This window comes from Filobasidium floriforme (genome assembly GCF_021052385.1).
Source record: "Filobasidium floriforme strain CBS 6241 chromosome Unknown HD553scaffold_29, whole genome shotgun sequence".
Classification (NCBI taxonomy): Eukaryota; Fungi; Basidiomycota; class Tremellomycetes; order Filobasidiales; family Filobasidiaceae; genus Filobasidium; species Filobasidium floriforme.
In genome coordinates, this window is record NW_025763650.1 from 254790 (window position 1) to 280685 (window position 25896).

At 50.1% G+C, this 25896-nt stretch overlaps 5 protein-coding genes across 5 annotated transcripts; 3 read left to right on the forward strand and 2 right to left on the reverse strand.

Moving 5' to 3' along the window:
- Positions 1-29: 29 nt before the first annotated feature.
- Positions 30-3455, reverse strand: HD553DRAFT_364676 (Utp14 protein-domain-containing protein; the record flags this gene model as incomplete). Its single annotated transcript, XM_046184055.1, has 7 exons — positions 30-458; positions 535-999; positions 1064-1903; positions 1966-2312; positions 2376-2678; positions 2747-2825; positions 2883-3455. 7 exons carry the CDS (start codon positions 3453-3455, stop codon positions 51-53), a joined length of 3015 nt encoding a protein of 1004 aa, XP_046032711.1. The 3' UTR covers positions 30-50.
- A 1990-nt stretch (positions 3456-5445) lies between these two features.
- On the forward strand, positions 5446-6338 carry HD553DRAFT_327066 (uncharacterized protein; the record flags this gene model as incomplete). Its single annotated transcript, XM_046181765.1, has 2 exons — positions 5446-5663; positions 5729-6338. 2 exons carry the CDS (start codon positions 5446-5448, stop codon positions 6336-6338), a joined length of 828 nt encoding a protein of 275 aa, XP_046032712.1.
- Positions 6339-7112: 774 nt separating this feature from the next.
- HD553DRAFT_327067 (uncharacterized protein) lies at positions 7113-13602 on the forward strand (the record flags this gene model as incomplete). Its single annotated transcript, XM_046181766.1, has 21 exons — positions 7113-7310; positions 7519-7984; positions 8081-8257; positions 8315-8682; positions 8961-9070; positions 9248-9326; positions 9418-9435; positions 9582-9702; positions 10204-10241; positions 10379-10465; positions 10646-10825; positions 11213-11325; positions 11596-11726; positions 11788-11856; positions 11921-12113; positions 12191-12232; positions 12969-13034; positions 13100-13138; positions 13201-13220; positions 13259-13404; positions 13444-13602. 21 exons carry the CDS (start codon positions 7113-7115, stop codon positions 13600-13602), a joined length of 2820 nt encoding a protein of 939 aa, XP_046032713.1.
- Positions 13603-21967: 8365 nt separating this feature from the next.
- On the reverse strand, positions 21968-23713 carry HD553DRAFT_151884 (putative transcription/repair factor TFIIH subunit Tfb3). The gene is made up of 5 exons (XM_046176750.1): positions 23420-23713; positions 23251-23339; positions 23014-23172; positions 22878-22951; positions 21968-22812 (listed from the first exon to the last, which is right to left on the reverse strand). Exons 1-5 carry the CDS (start codon positions 23630-23632, stop codon positions 22127-22129), a joined length of 1221 nt encoding a protein of 406 aa, XP_046032714.1. The 5' UTR covers positions 23633-23713; the 3' UTR covers positions 21968-22126.
- A 377-nt stretch (positions 23714-24090) lies between these two features.
- Positions 24091-24938, forward strand: HD553DRAFT_330129 (acyl-CoA N-acyltransferase; the record flags this gene model as incomplete). The annotated part of the gene is made up of 5 exons (XM_046181961.1): positions 24091-24168; positions 24246-24339; positions 24409-24652; positions 24710-24797; positions 24873-24938. The coding sequence occupies 5 exons, from the start codon at positions 24091-24093 to the stop codon at positions 24936-24938; spliced, it is 570 nt and encodes a 189-aa protein (XP_046032715.1).
- Between the last annotated feature and the right edge of the window lie 958 nt (positions 24939-25896).

The following is a 25896-nucleotide window of genomic DNA, read 5'->3' on the forward strand; positions in this document are numbered from 1 at the left end:
GCAATGTGATCGGCGACAAATATAGATATACAGATATTGATGTAGCGAGACTAAGACGCTGCAGTATGCAGCTTCTTGAGCGGCTGCAAGATCGCGCCGGGCTTTTTGATGATGCGCGGGGTGATGCCTCGTTGGAAGCTCCCCATCGTGCTCGTCTCTGGCGCAATGGTATTGGACGACAAGGCCTGTTCGTATTGGCTTTGCGATGTATAGGGGAACGGAAGAGAGGTTGAGAGATATTTCTCTGCCTTGGCCTTCTTCTCGCTGATGATGACATTCTTCTTGCCATAGTCTTTCCGTTCGGCTGTTTCGACGCCAGCGATTTTCTTGATGAATTTCCGCGCGTTCTTGTTCTTCTTGACGCCTTTACCTCCCCATGAACCCCAACCGGCAAGGGTCATATCCTTCTCCTTTGGCGCATCCATCTCGTTGGCACGCTTCTTTTCGGCCGCAAACTCCTGTAGATTTCGGAAGTGATGGAGGTCGTTAGAAGTGATAGCCCACAATGCGACCACAATCTAGAATCAAACTGACCTTGATGACATTGTCGCCGGCAAAGGCCTGTGCGACAAGATCTCGCTGGTCGAAAGCCCTCGGTCCTCGCGTTGTCGAAGCGTGCTCGGGGTCCTCATCCTCCACGTCACTGTCTCCACCAAGCGGGACATTCGCCTTGGATACCACGTGATTGGCATCAATATCCACGACTGCATCGTCAACGGCGCGCTGCTTGCCATCGGCAGACTTGCTCGACTTGCGCTTGTTAAGAGAGTCGAGCGCTCGGTCTTTGGCGGACGAACTTTTGCCGACCAGTACCGTGTTCTTCTTGCGTGATAGTCCCGAGCTCGGCTGGCCTGAGATATCTGCCCAAGGGTTATTATCGACTGCCGCGCTTTGAGCCGCGTTGGCATCCCGACTGTGTACAGGCTGAGGGACGGTATGGCTCTTCTGCTGGGTCTTGGAACTAGCACGATCTTCATCCGCGATTTCCGGTTGAGAAAGCTGTGATGGGCCCTTTCATAAGTACGGATTTTTTCTTGGATTGATGACAAACGGCATGACTCACTTGGCTGGATAACCCGGTCCCAGTCAACACTAGTCGACCGCCTATGCGGGCAACGTTGCCGCTGTCCGATTCGTCACTCTCACCCCCGCTCTCGATGCCAGCATCCTCATAACTTTCGAGCTGTCTCCGCAGCTCGCGCTCTTCCTCATCCACCGAGACCTTTTCTCGACGCGCCGCGTCTTGCATGAATTTCATGGCAAAGATACCGCTAGGTTTCGAAGATGCAACAGCGTCATCGAGCTCGGCCTGCTTGAGCCGAAGGCTGGCAAGCTCATCAAACGCACGTGCTCGGGTGTCTTCGTCACCTCCAAAGTCCTCCTCGCTATCGATCTCACTATCGCTGCCTTCCGACGCGTTGCCTTGAACTTTCCGACGCAGTCTTTCTCCTTGGGCTAGCATGTGCTCCAACTCTTGACGTTTGCCCTCGATCTCTCCTGCCCCGTGCTGACCTTGCGCCCAGCGTCCCCCTTTAGCACTGTGCTTCAGAGTAGCCCTCTCGCGTGCCCTTGCGGTCTCCATCTTTTCTTGTTCTTCTTCAGCTCTCTGGGGGTCCAGAGCTCGCAAATCATCCAGATCGATTTCTCCTTCCGCCTTGTCCGCCCTTTTACGAGCTAACTTGCGATAGGTCTTGGATTTGATCTTGGCGATACGCTTGCGACGACTCTCTTCCCGGAAGAGAAGTTCCCGTTGCCGACGAAGTTCAGCTCTCCGGGCGGCAATCTCTTCGACGCTAACATCTTGCCCTTCCAAAGCATCTTTTTCAGCTTGAGCGATCTGATTGTCTTTGAGGTTAGCGGACTCGAGGAGCTTTGTGACTGCTGATTCCAACGAGTTGGTAGCCTGAAGCGGAACGATCGTCAGCAACTCGACGTGATGAATGGCCGACAACCACTGGGACGTACTTGAAAATCCCCCATAAGGTCGCCACCACTTTTCACTCCTCCTCGCTGCCGATCCTTCGAAGACCCTTGTCCGGCCGTGCCCCCCACTTGCAGGGGAAATTTGAGTTGGTCTGCTTCCTTGATCCTCTTCATGACGGCACCCCATTTGGCACCTTCTTGCGTAGTCTGCTCGTAAGCGGCCTCACGCGCCAAGCGATCCAAAACGACCGTAGGTAGAGGAGCGGAAAGTGTCCCGTTCTTTAGAGTCGATGTGCTTTCCTTCGCGTCGGATTTGGGAAGAAGACCCTCTATGGTCGACTTGAGCGACGGATCGGAACCGATGAGCGACATAAGAGACAGCTTGGCAGCTGCGAACCACAGGTCAAGTCAGTCTAGTCATGTTTGCCACCGAAACGAAAGCGGACAATTACCTGATCCAACGCCGAATTCTCCAGCGTCTTCCCTCCCGCCAGGACCTTGGCGACTCGGCAGTACCCGACGACGTTTAGCAGGCACATCTTCGGGAACGCCACCAGTGGAAATGACTGAATCTTCCACCTCGGAGTCCTCTGCTTTTCGCTTGGCTGATGGCAAAGTCGAGACGAAATCCACCAACCCTCCACCCAGATTTGAACCCACGTGCTCGTCCTCGTCGTCCGTCTCGATATCCGAAGGTAGCTCTGGTTCTGATGCCATATCTTCACTTTCGCTATCAAGTGGTTCCTCGTCGAAGGCTGGGCACAATCGTCGAGGCACTATTAACGGGTATCGTTGGATGTTTTCGGTGGAATACGTGACTTACCTGATACGCCCTTCAATTCTGAAGTCTCTTCATCAGAGGTCTCGTTTAAATCAACGTCAAGCTGTTCGACCGATTCCGACTATGAAAGGTCTCCACTCGTCAACGGAGACTCAGATGAACAGGTAATGGTATTTACCTGCTGAACGGCCCGTTCTACCGGCATCTTCTTGCTTTCTTTCTTCTTCCAGCTAGCGAAACTGCTGCCCCACCGTTCCTCGTCGCTTCCGGAATTCCAGGCGTCGTCACTATCGATTTCCTCGTCATCGTCGTCATCTAGTTCCAGAGGATCCTCGCCTGCGATAGTCAATGCCGCTCTCCGAATGCGGCCCGCCATATCATCGTCTCCATCGCTACCGCCATTATCCGAATCGTCATCCAATTTGACGCCAGTTCGTCGCTTATTCCCAGCTAATTGAGCTTCCTCTCTTGAAAGCTCGAATCGAGAACCCGAAGTTCGCGAGTTTTTGACCGGTGCAGGAATGTAATCGTAGACATTCAAACCATCCAGATCTTGCTCGTTCCGTGCCGGGCGTGGTTTTCGCCTAGAAGCATTCTTGGAAGACTTCGTGTCGTTATCAGCAGTCTGTAACGGGCGTGACTTGGTATCTACAGCTTGTCCTCGGGTGGGCTTGGTTGCACTCTTTGCTGTTGCGGACTTGGAGTGTTTTGCAGAAGAGAATGGTACCCCCGAACGGGATGAGCGAGGCATGGCAGGCGGTCTATATATAGGAATGTCGCTATAGTCTGACCTGCTGAGTCGCTGCAGTAGCGGGCGTTCGAGGCGACTCTGATAGTGGTTGCAATACTCCTGTGGGCCTGTGCATCATATGGCCCATTCGAGACGAAGACGATCGCACAGGTCTGTCTGAAATTTCCGGCGCTACCGAGGCGACGCGTACCGGCCTGCTCCGACCTCAATCTACTAGCTTTCGTGCATTTCGTGAAGAACAATGTCAGAGGCCAGAGGCCAGACGTCTACTCAATTATCTTGCCCCGGCCACCCTCCGTTTAGGTTAAGGAAGACTCCTACCTGCTTAAAAATCTCTGCTTTTGAATCGGAATTACTAGACAGCTGTGATTTCTGATATTCCTCCATCAAGAGTAGTGAAAGCCACATGGGTTAACAATTTCAAGGCCTGGGGTCAATGCTGTCATCCAGTCAGCAGATGCAGAGGCAGAAGCAACCTCAAAATGAACAAACGATGCCACAATTGTGAGGTTTTGGACCAGATTTTAGTCAAGTACCAATGACGGTTTGATCTGCTCTTAGACCTTGGTAGCCTGCAGTGGTTATCAAGACGCCTGGACAAGCTCTGATCAAGATATCAAATACATTCAGGTTAGCTTGTCCTTGTCTGGAAGATGTACTCACAGTGATTATGAGGAACATACAAGTAAATCAATTTGAAAGGATATTTTCCAGTGTGCAGTGCACAAACTACAAAATATATTCTCCATTCTACAGAATGAGGCTTTGTTATTGAGTTTGCACCTTTGATGAAGTCCTCACCTGTAATATCATAGCATGCCAATCATGCAACACCCACTCCTGTCTAGTCTGTCATAGGTATGGGCAGGCTTGCACAAAGAAGACTATGAGGAAGCTGAAGTGGGTACAAAGAGAATCTGAAAGCTGGGACATGATGCTTAAAAACAGTGCTGGAGGAACCATCAAATCAGTACCGCCTACATCTGATCCCTCTTGTGAGAGAAGGAAGCATTCAATAATTGAGCTGTGTGCTCACAACCACCTATGACTGTCGATAACGCCCTTGTGTGCTACAAATGGCACAATCTCATCAATCACTTCTACCCCACCATAACCTCCAAATGAGCTCTCAACTTGAATACCTGTATGTATAGCCTCTGTTGTTTGTGCCAAATTACATGCATGTATACTAGAAAAGAAGTGTGATGCTAGCCTCAGATTCATGCAAACCAATGAGACCTACTTCATGCCATGCATATCCACTACTTGTACTGCACATATGAACCTGGAACGAGTTTGGGTTCGGAAGATTGTATCTCACGCGAGTACATGCATGCCGCACACATTAAGGCTGGCAATCAGCCACCAAAAAGGACAAGAATAGGCAAGAACACGTGTACGTACTATCACACCTTGTCTGACCGTTCCATCAATAACACCTTGGCAATGCGGACCAGTCTGGCTTCTAAGCTACACAACCATCCAGTCAATACATGTGTGATCATGGCCACACATTTGCAATTGCAATCATATTTGTGCAGTCTCAAATGCATAATTGTGTCTAGAGTCACATTTCTACATCTACAGTCACAATCTGTTACAGTCAGGTCTAATGGTAGCAAAGAGCTAGCCTAGGTGACAAGTGATAGTGGTAATCATGCTAAGGCAGAGATAATCGATGGGAAGTGCTTGGTGCTTAACCTGTTTGCTGACTGTGAAGGGCTTGATAAGAGCTCCAGTGTTGAGCAGTGAGAGGGGGTTGGGGTGGCTAAGATTTGTAAATGTAACCTAGATCTGGCGGGTGATGAGCAGGGGATCTGCTTGGATGGTGGCTTTGGGGGATCAAATCATTTGATATGCATGAGAGGACAAGCAAAAAGTGTGGCCCTATGTGACTTGCCTTGCTGACATTGATAAAAGGATCAGTGGTACCAATGACAAGGTCAATGGTCCAAGGCGTTGGGAGAAGACCGTTGGCAAAACCGTCACAATGGTCTGGCAGGAGCCAGACACCCCTGGCCTTTTGGATATGAATAGAGTTATGAAGCGCTGCAAGCTTTTCCAGCAAATGAAACTGCCTGTCCAACTCCTATCCATCTCAATACTCTCCCCTCAGGAGATCGCAACTAAGATTGAATATGTTGCTTGTCTCTGCATCATAGACAAGCACGGACGGTTACCTGAAGCTGTAGGGATACTTGATCTTATGTAGGTCTTGGAGGGATGAACAATCGGACGGTGCACAATTGTCTGACTCTGTGTTGCGATGACAGGATGGACTACAATGAAGCTGGAAGACCATGCCGGAACTTCTACGTGGGGATTAGAAACAAACGCACGTGGCACGCCCTTAATTGGTGTCACTTTCACCTGGTTATCTTGAAGGTACCTGCAGCACAGCGTAATAGAAGAAGTTCTCTTCACATCCAGTATTTGATGTTCGAAAACAACCGACTCATAGCTCTGGAACAACAACAACTTCTGCCTATCCCCGACATTGCCTATGAGCCGATTCCAAAAGTTACTGTACGCACAGGTAGTAAGGAGTTGTTGAGTTGGATTATACAACGTATTGCAGAACAAGATTTTCAACCGCTGGAGGAGGTCAGGCATATTGCAACATCATTCCTGGCCAGTCAATTGGAACAGGACAAGAAAATGGTCACGTGCCTTCCTACTGATAGGACATACTTCCTTTGTAAGAACAACAAGCACATGCTCGACTATACAGACATGTCAAACAATGAATCCGCAACCATAGACAGAATCATTGAGGAGCATCTTCATGAATCTGTGACTGCTGTTTGTGTCCTCATCGCTACCACATGCGGCATCAGCATTACCACTTCACATATGCAAGGGGTGCGGAGAGGATATTCTTAATACTTGAGCAGCAGCAGAAGAAAAGGGAATTGCTGCGGGGGCTGCTAAGCCCACCATCACTGAGCTCACCATTGCTGAGCCCACAATCTCTTTGTCACGTCTATGCAACTCAATCTGGGGAGCCGACGACGTCAACCAACCTCACTTGCGCTGGAATTTCAACCCACAAGTCAAGTGGGCAATGTGAATGTTTGTTGGTATGGGTGACAAGGACGAGTGGGATGAAGAAGAGGATGAAGAGGTCAGGCAACAGCCAACCACACGTCCATGATGCACCATAGCTACCTGCCTGTTCCACGAGGACTTGACATGAGGTGGGAGACCAATTCCTCAGGATGCAAGCGTGGTCATGTGTTGATTTCACTCCGGACCATTTCAACCTCCAGGTAAGCATTTACATCACCCAACTCCATTTACGTTACATCACTTCAGGATCTTTCTTGAAGATTGCCATGCTATGACATCATAGGTGATGCTCAAAGGTGCAATCTCAAGCACAAAGGGTCAACATGTGACCAGGATCACATGTTGTGACTGGAGACGCACTTATGTGACTGGAGTCACACTTATGCGACCAGAGACACACATATGCGACTGGAGTCGCATATTGGTGATGTCATTTGTGACTGGAGTTGCAAATACGTGACTGGAGACGCAATATGCGACCAGAGTCGCAATTGTGCGACTGCTCTAGTCGCAAGTTCACTAGGGGACATGCTCATCAGAATAGCATATAAAGTAGACCATTTGTGTCTGATTTCTCTTTTCCCTCTCATGTACTACTTTACTTTCATGCAAGCAACCAAGCAACCAGATTCCACACCGATCTTCCCTGGGTTGATGCTGATCAAGACCTGTTCTCCCACTATGATTTGGTATACCTTGTTGCTTGCATTGCTTGTGAATTTGTCTATCCTCTTTGATTGGTCATTGGCAAATGAGTCCACAAACACACAAGTGTATAATACTACTGTGAGCTGTGCGCTGTATTGCTGTGGCATGCGAGCTAGATCTGACGCGAACGTTGTTCAAGCAATCCAAGCAATCTCATGTCTGGGTTTTCGAATTGCTTGTCATCTGGTGACACTTGATTCCGCACTCGGATCTTGAGGGTTGATTCAGAATTCCCATGCGTCGTAATCCCCCGGCTCGTGGCATTTGTGAAGCTTGGTGGTAACAGCCGGGTATTCACATGGGTCGGCTCCAATTGACCTTGCTGGAAGAGTCCGGCGCCAGCATGACCAGTGGGCACAGGATCATCCAGAGCATGTCGACCCCGCCGCCCTCCGACTTGTTCGAGCTCGAGAGCAATCTTCTCGAAGCCAAGCGTCAAGATAAGGACAACATCTTGATCTCAGGAGCACTCTTGTCCACCCTCGCACTCAAGGTGAAACATATGGACACTTGGGAGGCCATGTACAATCATCATGAGTTCATCCTAGAGAACCAAGATCAACGGAGGCGAGAATTCTTGTCCAGATGTGGCATCCTAGCGGAGATGAGGGGTTCCAACACCAAGACAATCAACCTGGTCATCCATTACTTGGCCAGCCGTGAGATGCTAGAGCATTGGAGGACAACACAGGCTGTTTTGAAGCAGGCCGAGGTGTTCGTGATCAACTGCATCAAGGGGTCCCTTCTGCTGGGTCCGTGGGACTTTGAGGACAACTACATTCAAGATCAGCTCGACAAGTAGGGTATTCTCACTAGCCTGAACTCGATACGGGAACTCTCAATGGAAGAGGAAGCATCCAAGCTGAATTTCGCAGCTCGGTACCATCATTTATGCGGTCAGGATATCGACCCCAAAATTTGCGGAGCACAGAAACAGGCCGACGCCAAGATCGAGGCTTTGCTCCACTGGATGTCTACCTTGGACAACAAGGACTGGCGACTCGGCGGCCACTACCTCTTGCAAAGTAACAAGATCTTCTAAAAACAACCCCTTGCCGATCGTCTTGGTGAACTGGCGCAAGAGCGACATCAGCAGCAGCTCCAGGAGCAAGCCTTGCCGACCAAGTCCGAGCGCTCTGCGGGCGCTGTGGGTCCCGCCAGAGTCCTCAGACATGTCTTCTTTGATCAGCTACCCGACAAGGACCAAGCGATCCAAGCGACCCTTGGCCTTGCCTTGGATTGGTTCCTTCCGAACCAAGCGGTACAATCCAGACCTTTGTCCGACGTTTTCGACAAGATCATCGTCCCTTTGATCCAGTACGAAGGGGACGGCCTCTCCTCTACGTCAAGCCGACACCTTCAAAGGGTGTTGGTTGGAACTATCGTCGATCAGACGAAGGCGCTGTTGTCATCGGATGGAGGGGATTGGGAGCAATTCAGCGACCTTCTGGTGGGACTGGCCGCGAAAGAGATCGGGCATCCCACCGGATCGATTACCCATCTCGACCCAAAAGCAGACCTCCTTTTGCACATCCTGGAACACGCCTGCAATTGTCTTCTGTGACAACCAGAATTTGGCCATCGGTCCAAAGAAGCGCAGGTCTGGATTTATATCCTGGTCGGGAGGTTGAGCTCGTTCTGATTCTGAAGGGACAATAGTTTGCAGAGAATGCCAACTTTGAAGCGGATTCTATCGGAGGCACGATAGCTTGTTCGCCGTTTCTACAGTTGATTCCATATTACATTCAGTTTCAAGTCCTTCGAGTGCACAAGCTGTCTTGTCGACACAGGAGCTCCAACTTCTGGTACATCACTCCCGATTTCTCGAGCGAGACGTAGTAGGATGGCAAAACTTCAGCTAAAAGACCTGGAGGGTGGTCAATCTGGGCACCTTACAGCTTGGCAAGCCGTGCGGAAACTCACCAAGACGCCTGGTTGGACAGTACTGACCCCATTTGTGGCCCATCTGCCGGAGTTAGCAATTTCTTGAACTGACACATTCTTGGCCACGGCAGTGGTAAATTCAGTCTCAGCCCATGGTCCTACATTGTTGATGCAAATGGCAAATACTGGACTGGCAGCGTCGCATGCAAGGTGAGTGCATGATGATGACGGCACAATGATAAAGACGATCAAAGTGATCCCTCGGGCTGACCGAAGCTGCCTGATCCGTTTGCACTTACAGACTCCAACTTCTTCAACAGTAGGTTACCTACTTTAACCAAAAGGAAAGCAACCTATCTTTCAGTTCCATCGCCAAGCTCGTCAATGCCAGCAACAAGATCTTCAAGCAGGATCAGCTACGGGAGTGCGGCTATGTATCTGATTGCTTTTTTGAAAGTCAAGTAGTACATGGGAAGGGGAAAGGAGAATGAGGCCAAACTAGCCTCCTATATATACTATTCTGAAGGTAGCCTCCATGGCTCCATAACCCCTCAAACCAGTGCACGCTTCAAAGAATCCTGTAAAGGTGCGACTGCAATCACAACTTGTGACCAGAAACACAAGTTTGCGACCACAGTCACGCATCTGCGTCTGCAGTCACGTTTGTGCGACCTGAGACGCATCATTGCGACTACAGTCACATATTCGCGTCTACAGTCACACATTTGCGACTGCAGTCACATGTTCTAGTACATGCTATTTCCTCAGATTGTACATATATATAGGAGTCCCCAGAAGGAGGAATGGGTCATCCCTTTTCTCTTTCATGAGGACTCAGACCTCTTATCACTAGATTCATTCCCATTACCTTTACCTTTCACTTCATCCCTTTCACCCTTTCCCTTTCCACCTTCACCTCTTCAACATCAACAAGGACTAGCTACCCTTGTTGCATAACAAGCAAAGGATATCAAGAATCACCAAATAGGACAGTGTTGAGACAACTGCGACGTATCCGGTTATAAATTCAGTTGTGAGATTTGCTCCTCTCCCACATAAGAGTCGGCTTACTTCACAAATCCTGTAGATTGTACCAAATACAATGTGCAATGCGCAAAGTACAATGTACATTATACATTATATGGAATGAGGCTCTATGATTGAGATTGCACATATAATGATGTCATCAGATTTAATGTCATCCATGCAAACCTTCAACATGCAATACGCTACCGCTTGTGACTTCCAGTACACTACATCAGCTTCAAATTGAGCCCATCTTGATGCAGTGGCTAAATAGAGCAGTTTTCATGTGGCTGAAGACATTACAAACCTGGCTGTGGAATAATGTAAGCTTTCTGCACTTACCAGAACTTTGACCTACGGCACTTTATTACAATGCTGTGAACCGTTTTAGTCTCTGTGTAATGGTACATTTGCAACAAGAATCTCTCTTGGTTTGTGTGGGACTGTTTTTAGTTGTGTCAGGCCTTCCTTACAAGTAGCAGGAATCCCTTGATATTTGGCAGGTAATTCGATATGAAGGAACAATTGGCCAGGATACAGCCCAAGAAGAAGAACCATGTGCAAATAGGGATGTCATTGCATACTTGATCACCAAGAATTCCATTCCCAATTTTTTGGGCATCCCCATGATCCTGGACCCTTCAGCAGATCGACTAGTCCTCCTGGATCTGAACAGATGTGAAGTAAGATGATCTGGCTCAGGTAAATCCCCCAATGGTGGCTGACATCAACATCAAGCTCAAATCATCCGAGCATCATCAGGGATCGTGATGTAGGGAACATCTTGTTAACCTTGACAGTCAAGTGACACTCAGTTAGCCTAAGGTGCAAATAGGGTAATGATGACTCTCATGGTAGTGTCTTACTACTAAAGAGTATTTTGGGGTCGATGACCTTCAGCCAATACAAGAATGCAGCCTATAGGGAGAAAGGTCAGCTGCAGCAGAAGAGAGGAGAAGAGACCGTCATCATTCATTTGGCGTCTAGAAGGCAAGTCAATGCAGTCATCCTGCCCCTTACCCAGTCGTAAAGCTTCCACCTCTTCTTGACCACTTCTGATACCGCTACAGTCCTCTCAGGATGGTGTTGAGTTCGACACCCCGCTAACAAGGATGAGTACCAACATCGGATCAACCCCATACCACCAGAAGAAACTGAGATGCGTCGGACCTGGTGGGGAGAGGTGAGTGTCATCTACCTCGCTGGTACGCTAATTTTGATGGCTCCCTTTCAGACTCAAAGAGAAAGACCAAAAAGTCATCGACCTGGAACAAAAGCAAGTCAATTTATGCTGAGGGTTTGCTTCTGAACCAGCTGACCGCCATGACGCTATCACAAACAGAGTCCAGAATCAGAAGATTTTGATTGACAATCTTCATAGCAGGCTTCAGAACCTGGAGCAGGAGCATGTGCCTGCATTGCTTTGACGCACACACTTTGATGCATGGCACAGCTTGACTGATGTCCTCGCGTCCTTAGGAAAACCAATCTTGCCAATCAGCTCAAGCAAGCACATGAGACTGGCAACAAATAAAGCAAGGTCCTTGTTACAAAGAAACAACCTATCAAGGCGTAACAAGAAGAGTGAGTTCCTCTCGCTTACTGCATCACCTCATTTACAGCTGAGACCATCAGCAATTTACAGGCGGCTCAAGCAAAGGTCCTTGCAATAGAGCAGAAGAGGACAAGAAGATTCTGAAAGATTCCAAAAGCAGTGCGTTGTGGTGGTGTGCATGTGCATGTTTACATTTTGTCTCCACCCCTTCATCCCCACAAAGTCTCAAAGCAGGACAATCACATAGCCACAATTGCCAGTCTCCAGGCGCAGATCAAGAGCCTCAAAAGCGATGCCAAACGCAACAAAAACACCATACAAAGCCTCGAAATGGGTCTTGCCAATGCCGTGGGTAATTTGTCAGAAAAGGACTTGAGGGAAGATGACTTGACGTGTATCAGCGGGCTTGAAGATGAGTAAGCCTGCAGGTCATGTTGAGTGGATTTCCGATTGGAAAGATTGACAAAACACTATGCCTGGATCATCATTGCAGGCTGACCGTTTGCAAGGATGCATTGCAAAAGTTGCAAAGGGTGTGAGTCATTGGTATCGGTCATTGATGCTGCACAACGCACTGACAAGGTTGCCGTATCATAGTTTTGGAATCCTTAAAGATGGATATTGTTAGGTTGCCGGCAACCTGTGTGTCCTCCGGGACTTGCTTAGGGTAGTAGTCAGGTAAATGAGTGTGATAGCAGATGAATTACATATTACAATAGTGATCATAGTAGCTGTTGAAGATCGGCATGCTATGACATCATTGATGATGCTCAAAGGTGCAATCTCAAGCACAAAGGGTCAACATGTGACCAGGATCACATGTTGTGACTGGAGACGCACTTATGTGACTGGAGTCACACTTATGCGACCAGAGACACACATATGCGACTGGAGTCGCATATTGGTGATGTCATTTGTGACTGGAGTCGCAAATACGTGACTGGAGACGCAATATGCGACCAGAGTCGCAATTGTGCGACTGCTCTAGTCGCAAGTTCACTAGGGGACATGCTCATCAGAATAGCATATATAGCAGACCATTTGGGTCTGATTTCTCTTTCCCCTCTCATGTACTACTTTACTTTCATGCAAGCAATCAGATACATAGTCATTCACACAATAGATAGCAACAGTCAACACTATCAAAGGAACAGCTATACCATCAGCTTAGGCTGATATCACAACAGTAGCTAGGCATCTCCTATCGTATTGTATAAGTACCTGCTCTGCCGGAGTTGCTGGCGGAACACCCGTTCGGATGTGCGTGATAGTCGTACCGCGGATGGCTATAACAGAGATGAGAAACCTGATGACAAACTTAACGACAGAGACAAGGAGTGAGCAGGCATGTGACAGACATATCCCAGCTGTACATGTTGAACACGGCCTGTATCTCTACAAGTCAAGACCTCCAGGCCAAGATTGAAGACCTCCAACAACTGTGAGGCCAACACACTGCCATTGCAAATCACCTTGCTCACCGCGTGTCTTCCACTATTACAGCCCTGAAACGTCCAATGAGAGTGAGCAACTCAGAAACGTGACTGCAATGTATAAAAAGTACAAGCAGAAAGTAGAGGAACTGGAGAAGGCCGCCATATCTCCATGAGCCAATCACATTCCTCTCTGGGTCCAGGAGCTGCCCTACAAGGAATTTCCTGCCCTCCTGATGGAATTATGGGGGACATGTCACGAAAGCAAATCATGGTGCAGCTCCCTGACAGGCTCGCTTGATTTGCGGCGCAGGACAAGCATATTCTTGATTCACACAACAACCTGATGCCCATGAACAACATTGGGAATGCAGCTTCGAGCTTCGTACCTTCCACCTCTCATGACCTCCATGCTTCTGCTTGGAGGTTGGTGACAGCAATTATCAATCGCAAAGATCGTCTTCTCCACTAGCAGTGTAGCTCTACAAGCTGTGGAATGGTATAATACCTTCTGCTTTACGTGAAACAAGTCCCCTCCAAATATTGGCACCACCTCTTGCACAACAAGGGGTGAGACTTTTCGCACGCCATGGCCCTCCTTGGGGTGAGACTTGATGTGCGCACTATGTCATACCACTCAACCCTCAACCTTGACACAACAACAACAAACCACATGTTCCAAGGGCATATTGATATTGACCACTTGCCACCAAGCAACACCTCCAGACCACCACAGTATACATCAAAAGGTCTGCCAGTCACTCCAAAGGATTATGGGGGGGGGGGGGGGGATGATTCCCCCTTTTCCTTTGGTAAAGTAGCAGCTTGCCAGTCTCGGTCACGCATGCAAGGCGGTTGACTTTTTCCGTACAAACACCAGAGACGGGTTTGCTTGTTTCTACATTCAGGAGGGGGTCCACCAAACCCCCCTCGTAGACCAGAGAAGTGGTGAGTGGTCTTGCTGCGACGAGCAGTGTCCTGACTCGCCTTCGGGATATGAGGGGATCAAGGTTCCCTGACCTACACATGAGACAAGTTGCCATTTTGTTCATGCGCAAGGTGCTCTACTACCACATATGGAGTTGGTCCAAACAACATGCTCGCCAATATCCGCCTGTCGCGCCTTGGGATGAGAGGGGTTGTCATGGTTCCCTGACCTGCAGATGGCCGTCAGCAGGAATTAATACGTGTCATAGTGTAAGGCCCGGGAGCGACCCCCGACGGGGATCCCCCTGGACAGGTTGACGGGACGCAGGAATGAGGCAAGGTATGGGTAGACATCTAAATGTAATAACGGATGTAGAGCTATTACAAGGGTACTAGTTCTACATCAACATAACAATACCGAAAAGTACCCCCGGCGGGAGTCGCATACGGGAGTCGCGTACGGCGCGTCCGACGCGTCACGTGACCGCTATAACAGGATCCCCCTCCTAGATGCGGACTCCGAACGCATCAAGCGTCGGCGTACTCCTGTCGACCGGGCTGCGGTAGATGGGGGTAGCGCTTGTGGAACGCCGTGACGACCTTGTCGTCGTGGTCAAACTCAGCGGGGCTGACCCACTCGTTTGACTCGTCCCTGTACCCTTCGAACCGTACCAGGTATTGGGTCTTCTTCCCGGACCTTCCGGATCGTAACGCCTTCGAGTGTACGATCTCGGAAACAACATACCCCAAGTCGCCGTTGTCGAGGACTTCGGGGGTAGGTGGCTCAACCACCTCTCTTCCTTCCAGTTCGTTGGCCCGATAGGGGATGAGCAACGACACGTGGAACACGGGGTGCACCCGGCGTAATTGCGCGGGGAGTTCCAGCCTCCTCGCCATCTTGCTCTGGCCGATGACCTCCGTGATTCGGAAGGGCCCCAGCGTCTTCATCGAGAGCTTCTGGCTGGGGCGCACCGATGTCAAGTTCTTGGTAGATAACATTACCAAGTCCCCTACGTTGTAACCCTCGTCAGGGACGGCGGTACGCTTCCGATTTGCGTACTTCGCCATGTCTTTTCGCGCCTGTTCCAGCGCCTCCTTCACCGACTTATAGATCCCGTCGAGTCGGTCTCGGTACTCCCCCGCCGACTCCACCGCCTCTTCCCTAGTGCCGGGCACTGGCAGGGAGAAGGTATGTTCCCTTCCCTCGGACGCCATGAATGGCGACATTCCGATGGCAGAGTGCTTCGCGTTGTTGTACGCAAACTCCGCCATGGAGAGTAACTCCGCCCAATCGTCCTGGAGGAAGTTGACGTACGACCGCAAGTACTGCTCCAGAGTGGAGTTACTTCGCTCGGTCTGTCCATCCGTCTCCGGGTGAAACGCCGTGGAGTAACTGTTCTCCACGTTTGCCATGCGGCATAGATCTTTCCAGAATCGCGAGGTGAACAACGTACCTCGATCCGAAATGATCTGCTTCGGGAACCCATGCAAACACACCCATCGGTCAAGGAATAACCGCGCCAAGAATGTGGCGTCGTTATCCTTTCGACAAGCGACGAAGTGCGCTCGCTTGCTGAACCGGTCGACGATCACCAGAATCGAGTTGGACCCCATAGACTCGGGCAGGTCCGTGATGTGATCCCAAGTGATCGATTCGTATGGTCCCGCCGGTACCGGTAGCAGCGCTAGCTCGCCGACAGGCTTCATTCGGGGTCGCCGGTTGCGCTGACATATGCTGCAGCTAGCGACGTACTCCCCGATCCATTTCGCCATCCCAGGCCAGTAGAAGTCCCTACTGGTCAGCTCCACGGTCTTGTCCCGCCCCCAATGGCCGGCGGCCTTCCCGTCATGTAGACGCTTCATCAGCTCTACCTTGATGTTCCCCGCGTTGGGAACATACACCAACCCGTTATACAGGAGAACCCCAGTGGGGCTCAAGCTGTATCGCTCATTCGCCAAGGTCCCCGCCTTGAGCTGCGCTACGAGCTCTTTCGTTACCGGATCGTCCTGCGCCGCCGGTATCAGCGCTTTCACCATCCAATCGCCCAGCGCGGGGATGGTGCCATTCAACCGCAAAGGCGGTTGCATAACCAGACTACACCCTCCAAGGGGTGCGTCTTCGACAGGCCGGAGCAGAGTCTCCGCTCGCTTCGGCTCTGTCTCCTCCATCAACTCTTCCCGACGACTCAGCGCGTCGGCCTTCCCGTTTTCCGTTCCCGGCTTGTACTCCAGGGTGTAGGAGATCTGGTTCAACAGCTGCGACCATCGCGCCTGCCGTTGAGACAGTACCTTGTCCCTCTTGAAGTACTCCAGGTTCTTGTGATCCGTCAGGATCCGAACGGGGTACTTGTTGTCGAGATAATGTCGCCATATCCGACTGCAATAGACGATGGCCAACAGCTCCCTGTCGTGCACATCGTAGTTCCTCTCGGCGGGCGTCAGACTCTTTGACATGAACGCTACCGGGTGGAGCTTCCCATCGTCCCCTACCTGGGACATCACCGCGCCGATCGCCCCAGAGGAGGCGTCGGTCTCGAGCACCACTTGGCGCTCCTCGTTGTAGTGCGCCAATATAGGCGCTTGGGTGAAGGACTCCTTCAATTCCCGAAACGCAGCGTCAGCGGCTGCCGTCCAGGAGTACTTCACCCCTTTCTTCGTCAGGGCCGTCATCCCCTGGATCTTCTTGGAGTAGTTCTGAATGAACCTCCGATAGTAATTTGCAAATCCTAAGAAGGACTGCAGTCCCCGAATGTTCTTCGGGGGAGCCCAGTCCAAAACGGACTTGACCTTGGAGGGGTTCATACTGACCCCCGTCGGGGCAATATCGTACCCCAAGAATTCGGTAGCCACCGTATCGAACTCACACTTCTCCGCTTTCGCATACAGGCCATTTGCCTGCAGCCTCTTCATAACCTCCTTGACCTGACCGTCGTGGGTCTCCTGGTCGGAGGAGTAAATAAGTATGTCGTCGAGATAAACGACGACGCACACATCCAAAAGGTCCTGGAAGACCTCGTTCATCCACCGCTGAAAGGTAGCGGGGGCGTTGGTCAAGCCGAACGGCATGACCAAACATTCGAACAGACCGAAACGTGTAGTAAACGCGGTCTTCCAAACGTCTTCTTCTTTTACGCGTAGCAGGTTGTACGCGCCTCGGAGGTCCATCTTCGTGTAGACCTTCGCGCCCTTCAACCTGTCTAGCCTCTCTGAGATGAGGGGTAGGGGCGTCCTATCCTTCACCGTAATGTCGTTAAGGCGACGGTAATCGATGCACATACGCATCTCGCCGCCTTTCTTCGGTACAAACAGTACCGGGCTCGAGCAGGGCGACTTCGACGGCCTGATGAACCCCTTCTCCAAATTCTCTTTCAACCACTTCTTTAGCTCCTTGCTTTCCCGCTGGGAGTGGTTGTAGAGTTTCTGATACGTCGGCGACGTACCGGGCTTGAGTTCGATCGCATGGTCGATCGATCGCTTCGGGGGCAGTGTATCTGCCTTCGTCTTGGAGAACGCTCCAAGATGTTCATGATACTTCTCCGGTACCATGTCCCTCAGCTTCTCCATATACTCGGGAGGGTCCAGGTCATCCTGGAACGAGTCTGTAGGTTTGACGTCCCAATCCCACAGGTCCGGGCGCCTCGCCCGCTCGTCGTCCTCCCGGGTCATCTGCATTTGTGCGACGACCAAATCCTCCGTGATAGACCCCTTCATCTTCTTGAACGGGTCTATCCCTCGTGTCTCCACCTCTACTTCGTCCGGAGCATACACCGTCTCGGGCCTCTTGAGGCATCCCGTGCTGATGCAGACATCCCCGAACGTCACCGCGTTAGAGTCCCATTGGATATGCGGATTGTGTCTCCGCAGCCAAGGGATACCTAGTACGACCGGGTACCCACTCAAATCGGTGAGGTGGAACTCGGTCAGCTCCAGGTGCACTCCCGTACGTACCAGCGTACGAGCCTTTTGGGTGATCCTTCCTCCCTGGATCTCCCGACCATCGATCACCGTTACTACCCGCGGCGTCTCGAGGTCCGTTACGTCGAATCCATGTAGCGACGCGAATGTCCGATCCATGAACATCCCGGTCGCTCCCGAATCCAACAACATGAGTGCTTGGACCGGCACTCCTTCCGGGTAGAACACTCCTACCAACGTCAGATGGCTATCTGGACCGTTGGGTACTCCGCTTGCACCCAACTGCAAGGGGATCCGGCTACCTCCCTGTGCTCCCCCATTCGGGGTCCTTTGATGATCCGTTATTCTGTAAGGCCCGGGAGCGACCCCCGACGGGGATCCCCCTGAACAGGTTGACGGGACGCAGGAATGAGGCAAGGTATGGGTAGACATCTAAATGTAATAACGGATGTAGAGCTATTACAAGGGTACTAGTTCTACATCAACATAACAATACCGAAAAGTACCCCCGGCGGGAGTCGCATACGGGAGTCGCGTACGGCGCGTCCGACGCGTCACGTGACCGCTATAACACATAGCAACGCGTGCATACGCCGGACTTGAGCCGTACCAACTCCAGCGGAGTTGTTCAAGGAGCATATTGTATTGTATCACTTTCTATTCTTGTTGTGGTATATAGTCTTTCGTCTGTTATTACATCTATATACCCTAGCCCTACGTTCTACATTACTCCCAGATATGTCCTCACAGGTATATGTCGAGCCAGTCTTCCCTGGAGCCTTCTTGACGCCTAACAATACGCAACAATTGACATCTCTGTCTCTCTCATTCTCTTTCTCTTCAACAATAGCCTCCCTCATCGCTCACTGAATCCACCACCCCCATCGCATCGGCCGACGTCTGTCCTGTCTTGGAGTGAGAGGGGGTCATCATGGTTCCTTAACTTGCAGGTTGGGCGGACAGATCAGACAGCCTGGCAATATCGGCCGTGTTTCGAGGTGAGCATGTTGTCAGCGTTATGCTGGACTCTGCTGGCCCCAGTCTCTTGCAGACGGCTTGGTTTACAATTTAACACTGTTGCACTGAGTATTGTCAGGTCGTTTTGCCGGTATTGCTGGCATGACTAGCTCTTGATAAGCGTGCTTCTGCGTCTTCCTGCTTGTTTGTGAATTCGTATCGCCGTCTTGCGAGTACTGCCTGTTCTCATGCCATCTTGCAATCACTGATTGTGGCCGTTCTGGTTGATCTGTGGTTGGGCTTCCTTTTTCCTTGCATCCCAGCAACTCTGGCATTTATGACCAACATTCTAGGAGCAAGATCAAGAGCTACACAGACGGTATCAACAGAGGTGGAGGGCGTCCTCTACACTTCCCAGGGACCTTGTGTCTTTGCGTACAAATCCTCTCACAGAAACTTGTCTCTGTGTACAAATCCTCTACCAGAGATTCGTCTCTGCGTACAAACCCTCCACCAGATACAAGATGTCTCTGCGTATAATTCCTTCTTCAGAGATCCGTCTCTGCGTACTAATCTCAACTTTGTGTCTTTGCAAACAACAATCCAGAAACCTCGTGTCTTTGCGTAAAACCTTGACCAGAGACATCATGTCTTTGCATGAAACTACAACGTTGTCTTATGTTGCAGCGGTCTTTCGGTAGTGTGCGTTCTTGAGATTTCTTGTTGGACTGCATAGAAAAGGATGTCGATTTGTGAAGACTATTGTGAAAGGGATGGTATGATGTGATAGTGTGAAGTGCCAAGAGTCACATGTCAAGTGTACCAAGTGTACCAAGTGTACCAAGTGTAGAGTGCAAAGAGCAGAGTGTGAAGTGCAGAGGGTGAAGTGCAGAGTTTGGAGAGTTCAGCATCAAGGGGAATTGAGGACAGCAGAGTCGACAAACTTGAAATTGACAAGCAACAAGCAAGTCAGTCATATTCCACTTAGTGTACGCTACTATGCCTGTCCCCAGCTGGCTAGATTTTGCAGCAGGGTCTGCCTTTTACGCCCCATAACTTCTTCTGGCCAAAATTAGGTAAGAGGTTGGATCGTTCTGTGTAAGCAATATTCCTCACTGGGTTCATGAAGGCTGACCTTGAATATTTTTCCACTTCAGCCGTCATACAACACGACATGCCCAGGAGCACATTGACCAGTCACCTAGCCAGCTTCAACATCACAAGCTAGCAGTATAAGGGCATTCATGCAAGCTTACCCCAATCCAATGCAAGGGCCAGAATGCCCCCTTGTACCAAGCCAGGTCTCATTTGACATCAATGACACCCACAATAATGCTCCTGACTTCTCCTGGGGGAATTATCCCAGGACCAGAAGTTTATGCCTGTCAGTGAAGAGCACATGAGTGGTATCTCGTCTGAGTTGTACAGCATCTGGGGAACAACTTGTACTTTCTACATAGTCTCACAGTCTGTACCTTGTACATTGCACATTGTACATTGTACTTTGTACTTTGTACAACCACCTCTTATCTTCGTACGTCTAGACCTCTTATTTTTGTACTTCTAGTCTAAACCTGAGTATATTAGGAGACAGCCGAAAGGCGATCAGGGTACAATACTCTGCCTCTTTACTCTTCACTCATCTCGCTGCCTAGTCACAAGAGCCTACCTTAGTGTCTTCCTGCACTACAAAGTCACCTTCACGCACAACAACCTCTGCCAATCCCTTCAAGGCTTAGCTACCCTTGTTGCTTCTTCCACTGAGTATTAGGGAGAGTAAGATACTTTTTTATTGATGGATAAGTGTTGAGACGACTGCAAGAGCCGCATGAATTAGCTGTGAGACACCTAACTTTCCCTCAAAAGAAAGCTTGGTCCATCACATGAGTTAGTTATGGTAGAGGTACTTGCTAGTAGGAAAGGCTGGTCATCAAGGGAGAGATCGCCTACCCAAACAAGTTGACATGCTCCCTTCTTCTGCCATTGTCAGCTTGGGCAGAATGTGTTGTAGGCATCCGCGGCTGGCAAGGCTTATATTATAGAATGACAGCCTTACCATACACCCAATCGCTCCAGTACCTTAAAATGGCCAACATCCTATTCTTGTGCGATAGATCAGCATATACGATCGAAAGATCTTTAAAGCGCTGGTGCAGGTGTCAACCCATGCAAACTGTTGCACAACCAACATCCTTGCCATTTCTCCATACACTACCTTGGCCAAGCATCAAACTTGAGCTCTAGAAAAACTCAGCAATACCTTACACCATGATCCAAGAAGGAGGATGTGAAGGTCAAGGGGAGGTACAAGCAATGCATGAGATGTACAACTTCAAAACTAAAACTAAAGTTCAAGGCAAAACAAGCATAGATTACTGCTCTGAGACTTAGTTCTTGCTTCACTCTGTGTTGGATTGAACTTCTACTTCCTTTCCATTGTTTGAAACATATACGTCTACTATTATAGCCATACCAAAGAGCTCAATTGACCCTGGTTGAAGCCGTCTGGGCTCTCATAAAGAATCCCAAGAGCAGTGAAAATGTCCAACATCCTATTGTTCAAAAGCTACACTGTTATGTGTACCAAGGTAAAACAAACACCTACTAGGCTTAAATGTTGAAATCTGGCTCTATCAAAGTCTAAGGACAGTATTCAAGACCCCCAACAAGGAGTCGCAGGCCACTTTTTCACATGAGGGGATGAGCTTGAATCCTTCTCCCCTTAAAACCAGAATGACATACCCCATTGCACAATTCTGTTCCAACACCTTCAAAGACATCAGGACGCAATAATCATTCCATGATGAGCCAACTGAGATGGTCCAGGAGAGAGAGGGATGACCATTAGGTGGATGTGAGATCGGATTGAGGAATAGCATCAATCTAGCAACGAATATCTCTTGGGATGGACTCAACGATGGGGTTGCTCAGTAGGTGAGGCGTTTTTCTTGCATTTCCATGGTATGATTTATCCGGTCCGATCATTTTGACGAACAATGGATTCCCAGAAGTTGAGACACAGAAATGTCCAAGTTGAGTTGTCAGCAGAACCAAGCTCACCGCATACTGCGACCAAGATGGACCAGCTGAAAAGCTGAGAAGCACGTTCAAACATCGACCGGCAGGATGGAGTGAAACGATGGCAGCATTTCCCCCGTTAATGCATAATGCCATTTCATAGTGATCTCCGTCATCGTTTATGATACAAGCGGTACCAACAAGCCCTCTAGAGCTGACCGCAAATCCCTGTCCCATATTTCCCTAATATCAAAGCCGCCAGCGCGTACTCGGGACCAAGTTTCGTGTGCTTTGAGCTGTCTATCGATATAGTCGATATCCCTGTAACGCGGTGAATCGACTCCCTCGGACGAAAGTGTGCCCATTTCCGGTAACGTGGGTATCGCCGACAAGTCTGGTCGCAAGTGTCGCTCGGCTGGTGAGGGGAAATAGGAGAATGGCAGCGGCACAAACGGTCCAGCATACGATGGCGATGTTGGGGCATGTTGAACCGTGTCGACCTGTGTTCCGCTCCGAGCAGCTTTCTTCCGAAGTCGATGATTAGCTGCGCTCTGTTCTTCTGCGCCGGCTCTGAGCTTTTCCATCTCCTTGTAATACTCCGTGCCGGTCTCGCCCCGAGCTATACTCTCGAACGCTTGTTGTTTCAGCGTCTCCATCCGGCGGAGCAGGTCCTCCTCCTCTTCTTGGGCTTGCTTGGCTGCCAACTGTCTCTCCTTTCTTGCGGCTTCCTCTCGCGCCATCGCAGAGGTCCGATCCGAAGCCTGCCGAGCAGCCTTTTGTGCAATGAAATCGGCGTTCTGCTCCTGATATTCCAGAATACGCCGTTCCGTCTCGGCTAGTTCCGTATTGTTGATTAGATGAGCCGCTGCAGGAGTAGAATTTCGTCAGCGGATTTTAAATCTCTTCAATGGATACACGCAGAAGACCCACTCAAATCTTCTACCAGCTCGAGATAATCATCGTATTCCGCGTCTTTTGCGAAATCGTCGCTTGTCTTGTTGAATCTAATAAGGCCATATACATCAGCCTGAACTCCACTCAACCTCGATGCTAAACGCAATCGTACATGCTTGCCATTCTCCTTCGGATCCCTACTTCCCTCTCGACTTCCAGATCTTCGAACGTTTGATGAGTAAAGTTGGTCTTGCGCAAGATTCGACTGCATCCCGAAGCAGGACAAGTCTGCGCTGAGACGGAGAAGAGTCGGTCTATACATGTTTCGCAGCTGGCGGCAGTGAATTTAGTACGAGCGATGTTAGCAACAGCACCTATGAGCCGGCCACGAATTGATAACAAGACATACGCTTTATGATAGCAAGGACTAATAAGTAGTCTCAGGGACGGTTTCGAGTAGCGATCCGTCTTGCAGATCGGACAGATGTCGTTCTCAGACTGAGCAAAGGGAAGCCGAGGTGAACATTGCCGGTTAACAAATGATCAACGTCCAACCTCGGGTTTCAGATATGGCTTACAGTGAATTCTTTGACTCGCCCACTTTCGTCCTTGATTCCAGTCTGAAATATCTGCATCTCATCGGCGAACGATCCATCGTTCAGAGCTCTAGGAATTCCTGGCTGCAAGCTCTTCCCATTACCGGTGGCCGGGAGGAGCCGGCGTGCACCTGCAGCAGACGATGAAGCAGCGGCCGCATTGCCCTTGAGTTTCTTCTTCAAGGAGGCAGACATGACCGATGGTCCAGCAGGTCGATGCGATGCTTGCTTTGAACCGAGTATACGGACTCGACGTTTCAAGACGAATCGCAGCGCACTGCCACCAACTATCTTATAGCTCGGTGTTCGACTTTGTGTGTGGCCTTTCTGTCATGCCCATCCGATTACCGAAGATTCCTCAGTACGTCTCTCCCAAGTGGCTTGTCGTCCTGTGTGGTGTTTGAAAGGCGGTGTCGGTTGTCGAAGTCGAGGTTTGTAAGAGATGATGTCTTCGTAGTTCGAGGAGACATGCTGCTACCTGGGGAAAGTGGAGGTCGAGATGATCGGCGGAGAGCGAGAATCGCTCAGCCCTCGAGCTACTTAGTCCTCCAGAACTCTCTTCGATCTCTTCAGGCTAAACTTGAGTAAACTGTCTATAATGCAAGTAACCGATCGGTCATAGTCTTACAACTCGGTAGAGCATCATCCACACCATGTCTGTCATAAGACCGTTCCAAGCGACCGACCTACTCCGCATCAACAACGTCAATATCGATGCCTGGACCGAAACTGTGAGTCCTGCACCATAACCTGAAACTTGACCTGTCTTCATACAGAGCCGGCATTGATAGACCGAGACCTTCTTCAGTACCGAGCCTCTTTCTACTTGGAGTACTGTGCGACATGGCCCGACTTTTCGTGTGTCGTCACGGACGCTGAGGAAGACAAGATAACAGCATACGGTGAGCTGACCCTGAGGATGAGCTCGAGAGAATACGACTGATCTTCTTATGTCCCCCTTCTAAAATCAGTTATTGGCAAACACGAACCACCAGAACCTCATCCAGAACATCACGGACACGTCACCGCATTATCCATCTCACCTCGATACCGTTCGTTAGGCCTAGCGAGGAAGCTCATGAATTTTTTGGAGACAAGATCAGGTCCTCAGGGGTGGGACACCTGGTTCTTGGACCTCTTTGTCCGATGTAACAACCATCGCGCAATAGCGATGTACGAGGCTATGGGTTATAGCGTCTATCGGCGGGTCGTCGAGTGAGTCTCTCCAGGCCGGACTGCGTAGGCGCTTGACTGACGAATCCTGCGCTCTAGCTACTATAACGGGATGGAAGGGTTAGGCAAAGACCCCGGACCCGACGAGGTCGACGGCTTCGATATGCGCAAGAGCATGACTCGGGATGTGGCAAGTCCCCAAACCGATTCGCATGTGTTCAAGGCTTGTTGCTGATTGAACGATTCTGATGCTCCCGCGCAGGACCACAAACACATCCGTGCGAACGGTAGAGAGTGCCGTGTAACGCCCCGGGAGATATATCAGTGACCCGTTTGTACTGTTAAGGACGAGCTGGATATATCGATCTATAATCCGGTTCCTTCGCCCAACCCCGGTGGGCAAGAAGAAGACGCCCCCTTCAGTTCATGCCCGGAAGACGATTTCTCTGGTCCGTATCCTGAAGCAGATTCCTTCAGTCTTTGCTCTGAAGCCGACTCCCAAGCATGGATTGACCTGACTAGGCTTGCCGTTTGCAAGCGTGAACTTACCTGTAGTAAGTGGGGCTTCAACAGCCAGTGTCCATTTGGGCCACTGAGCGTGTTGGCCAGGCAGTCATCCTCCTTTACGTGAAACGCAGATCGGGTCCTCTCTCCTGCATGTCCTTGATACTGCATAGCGTCCCCAAACCAGGAAATACACTTCAGGTTGCAGTTCTCATTTCCTCATCCAGCAAATAATTGGAGAATCGATCCGGGCAAGTCAAATCCGGTCATTTGACCCTCAGTCTGATCGGCTCTGTGTATTGACGGCAACAATGGGGACTTTGAGGCGGATTCAAGTGTAATCACGGCACTACTACTGTGTCAAATATCTGGATGATTGGTCTCTCTCTGGTCAGCTTGCCTCTGGCAATCAGAAATTTGCCAAGAGCGCTAGTTGGTACTCAACTAGTGTCAAAGAAGATTTGTTCCAATATATCAGGGAAGGTGATACAGGCAAAGCAATCAAGCTGTTCAAACAGTGGCAGTAAACACAGTGGCACAGAGCTCATCCCCACCTCTCGTGAGTCCTCCAAAGCTGGTGAACTAGTGGTTGAAACTGACAGCTCCAGAAGTATCCCCAATTAGATCAATCACGGCATTCTTTCATTACTTCTTTTGTTACTCCAAAATCACCATTTTCCTCATCTTTCTTGGACTCTGGTCCTGGGCTTTCAGGCAGATCAAAGAGAGGTCAGGGAACATGGTTTATCGTAACTCATGAGTTGGTGTTATATCATATGGGC

Coding starts and splice junctions, on each gene's coding strand:
- HD553DRAFT_151884 (XM_046176750.1), bottom strand. CDS start 23,632: ATGTCTGCCTCCTTGAAGAAGAAACTCAAGGGCAATGCGGCCGCTGCT. Junction 23,173..23,250: donor AGTCCTTGCTATCATAAAGC/GTATGTCTTGTT, acceptor CACTGCCGCCAG/CTGCGAAACATGTATAGACC. Junction 22,952..23,013: donor CGAAGGAGAATGGCAAGCAT/GTACGATTGCGT, acceptor TGGCCTTATTAG/ATTCAACAAGACAAGCGACG.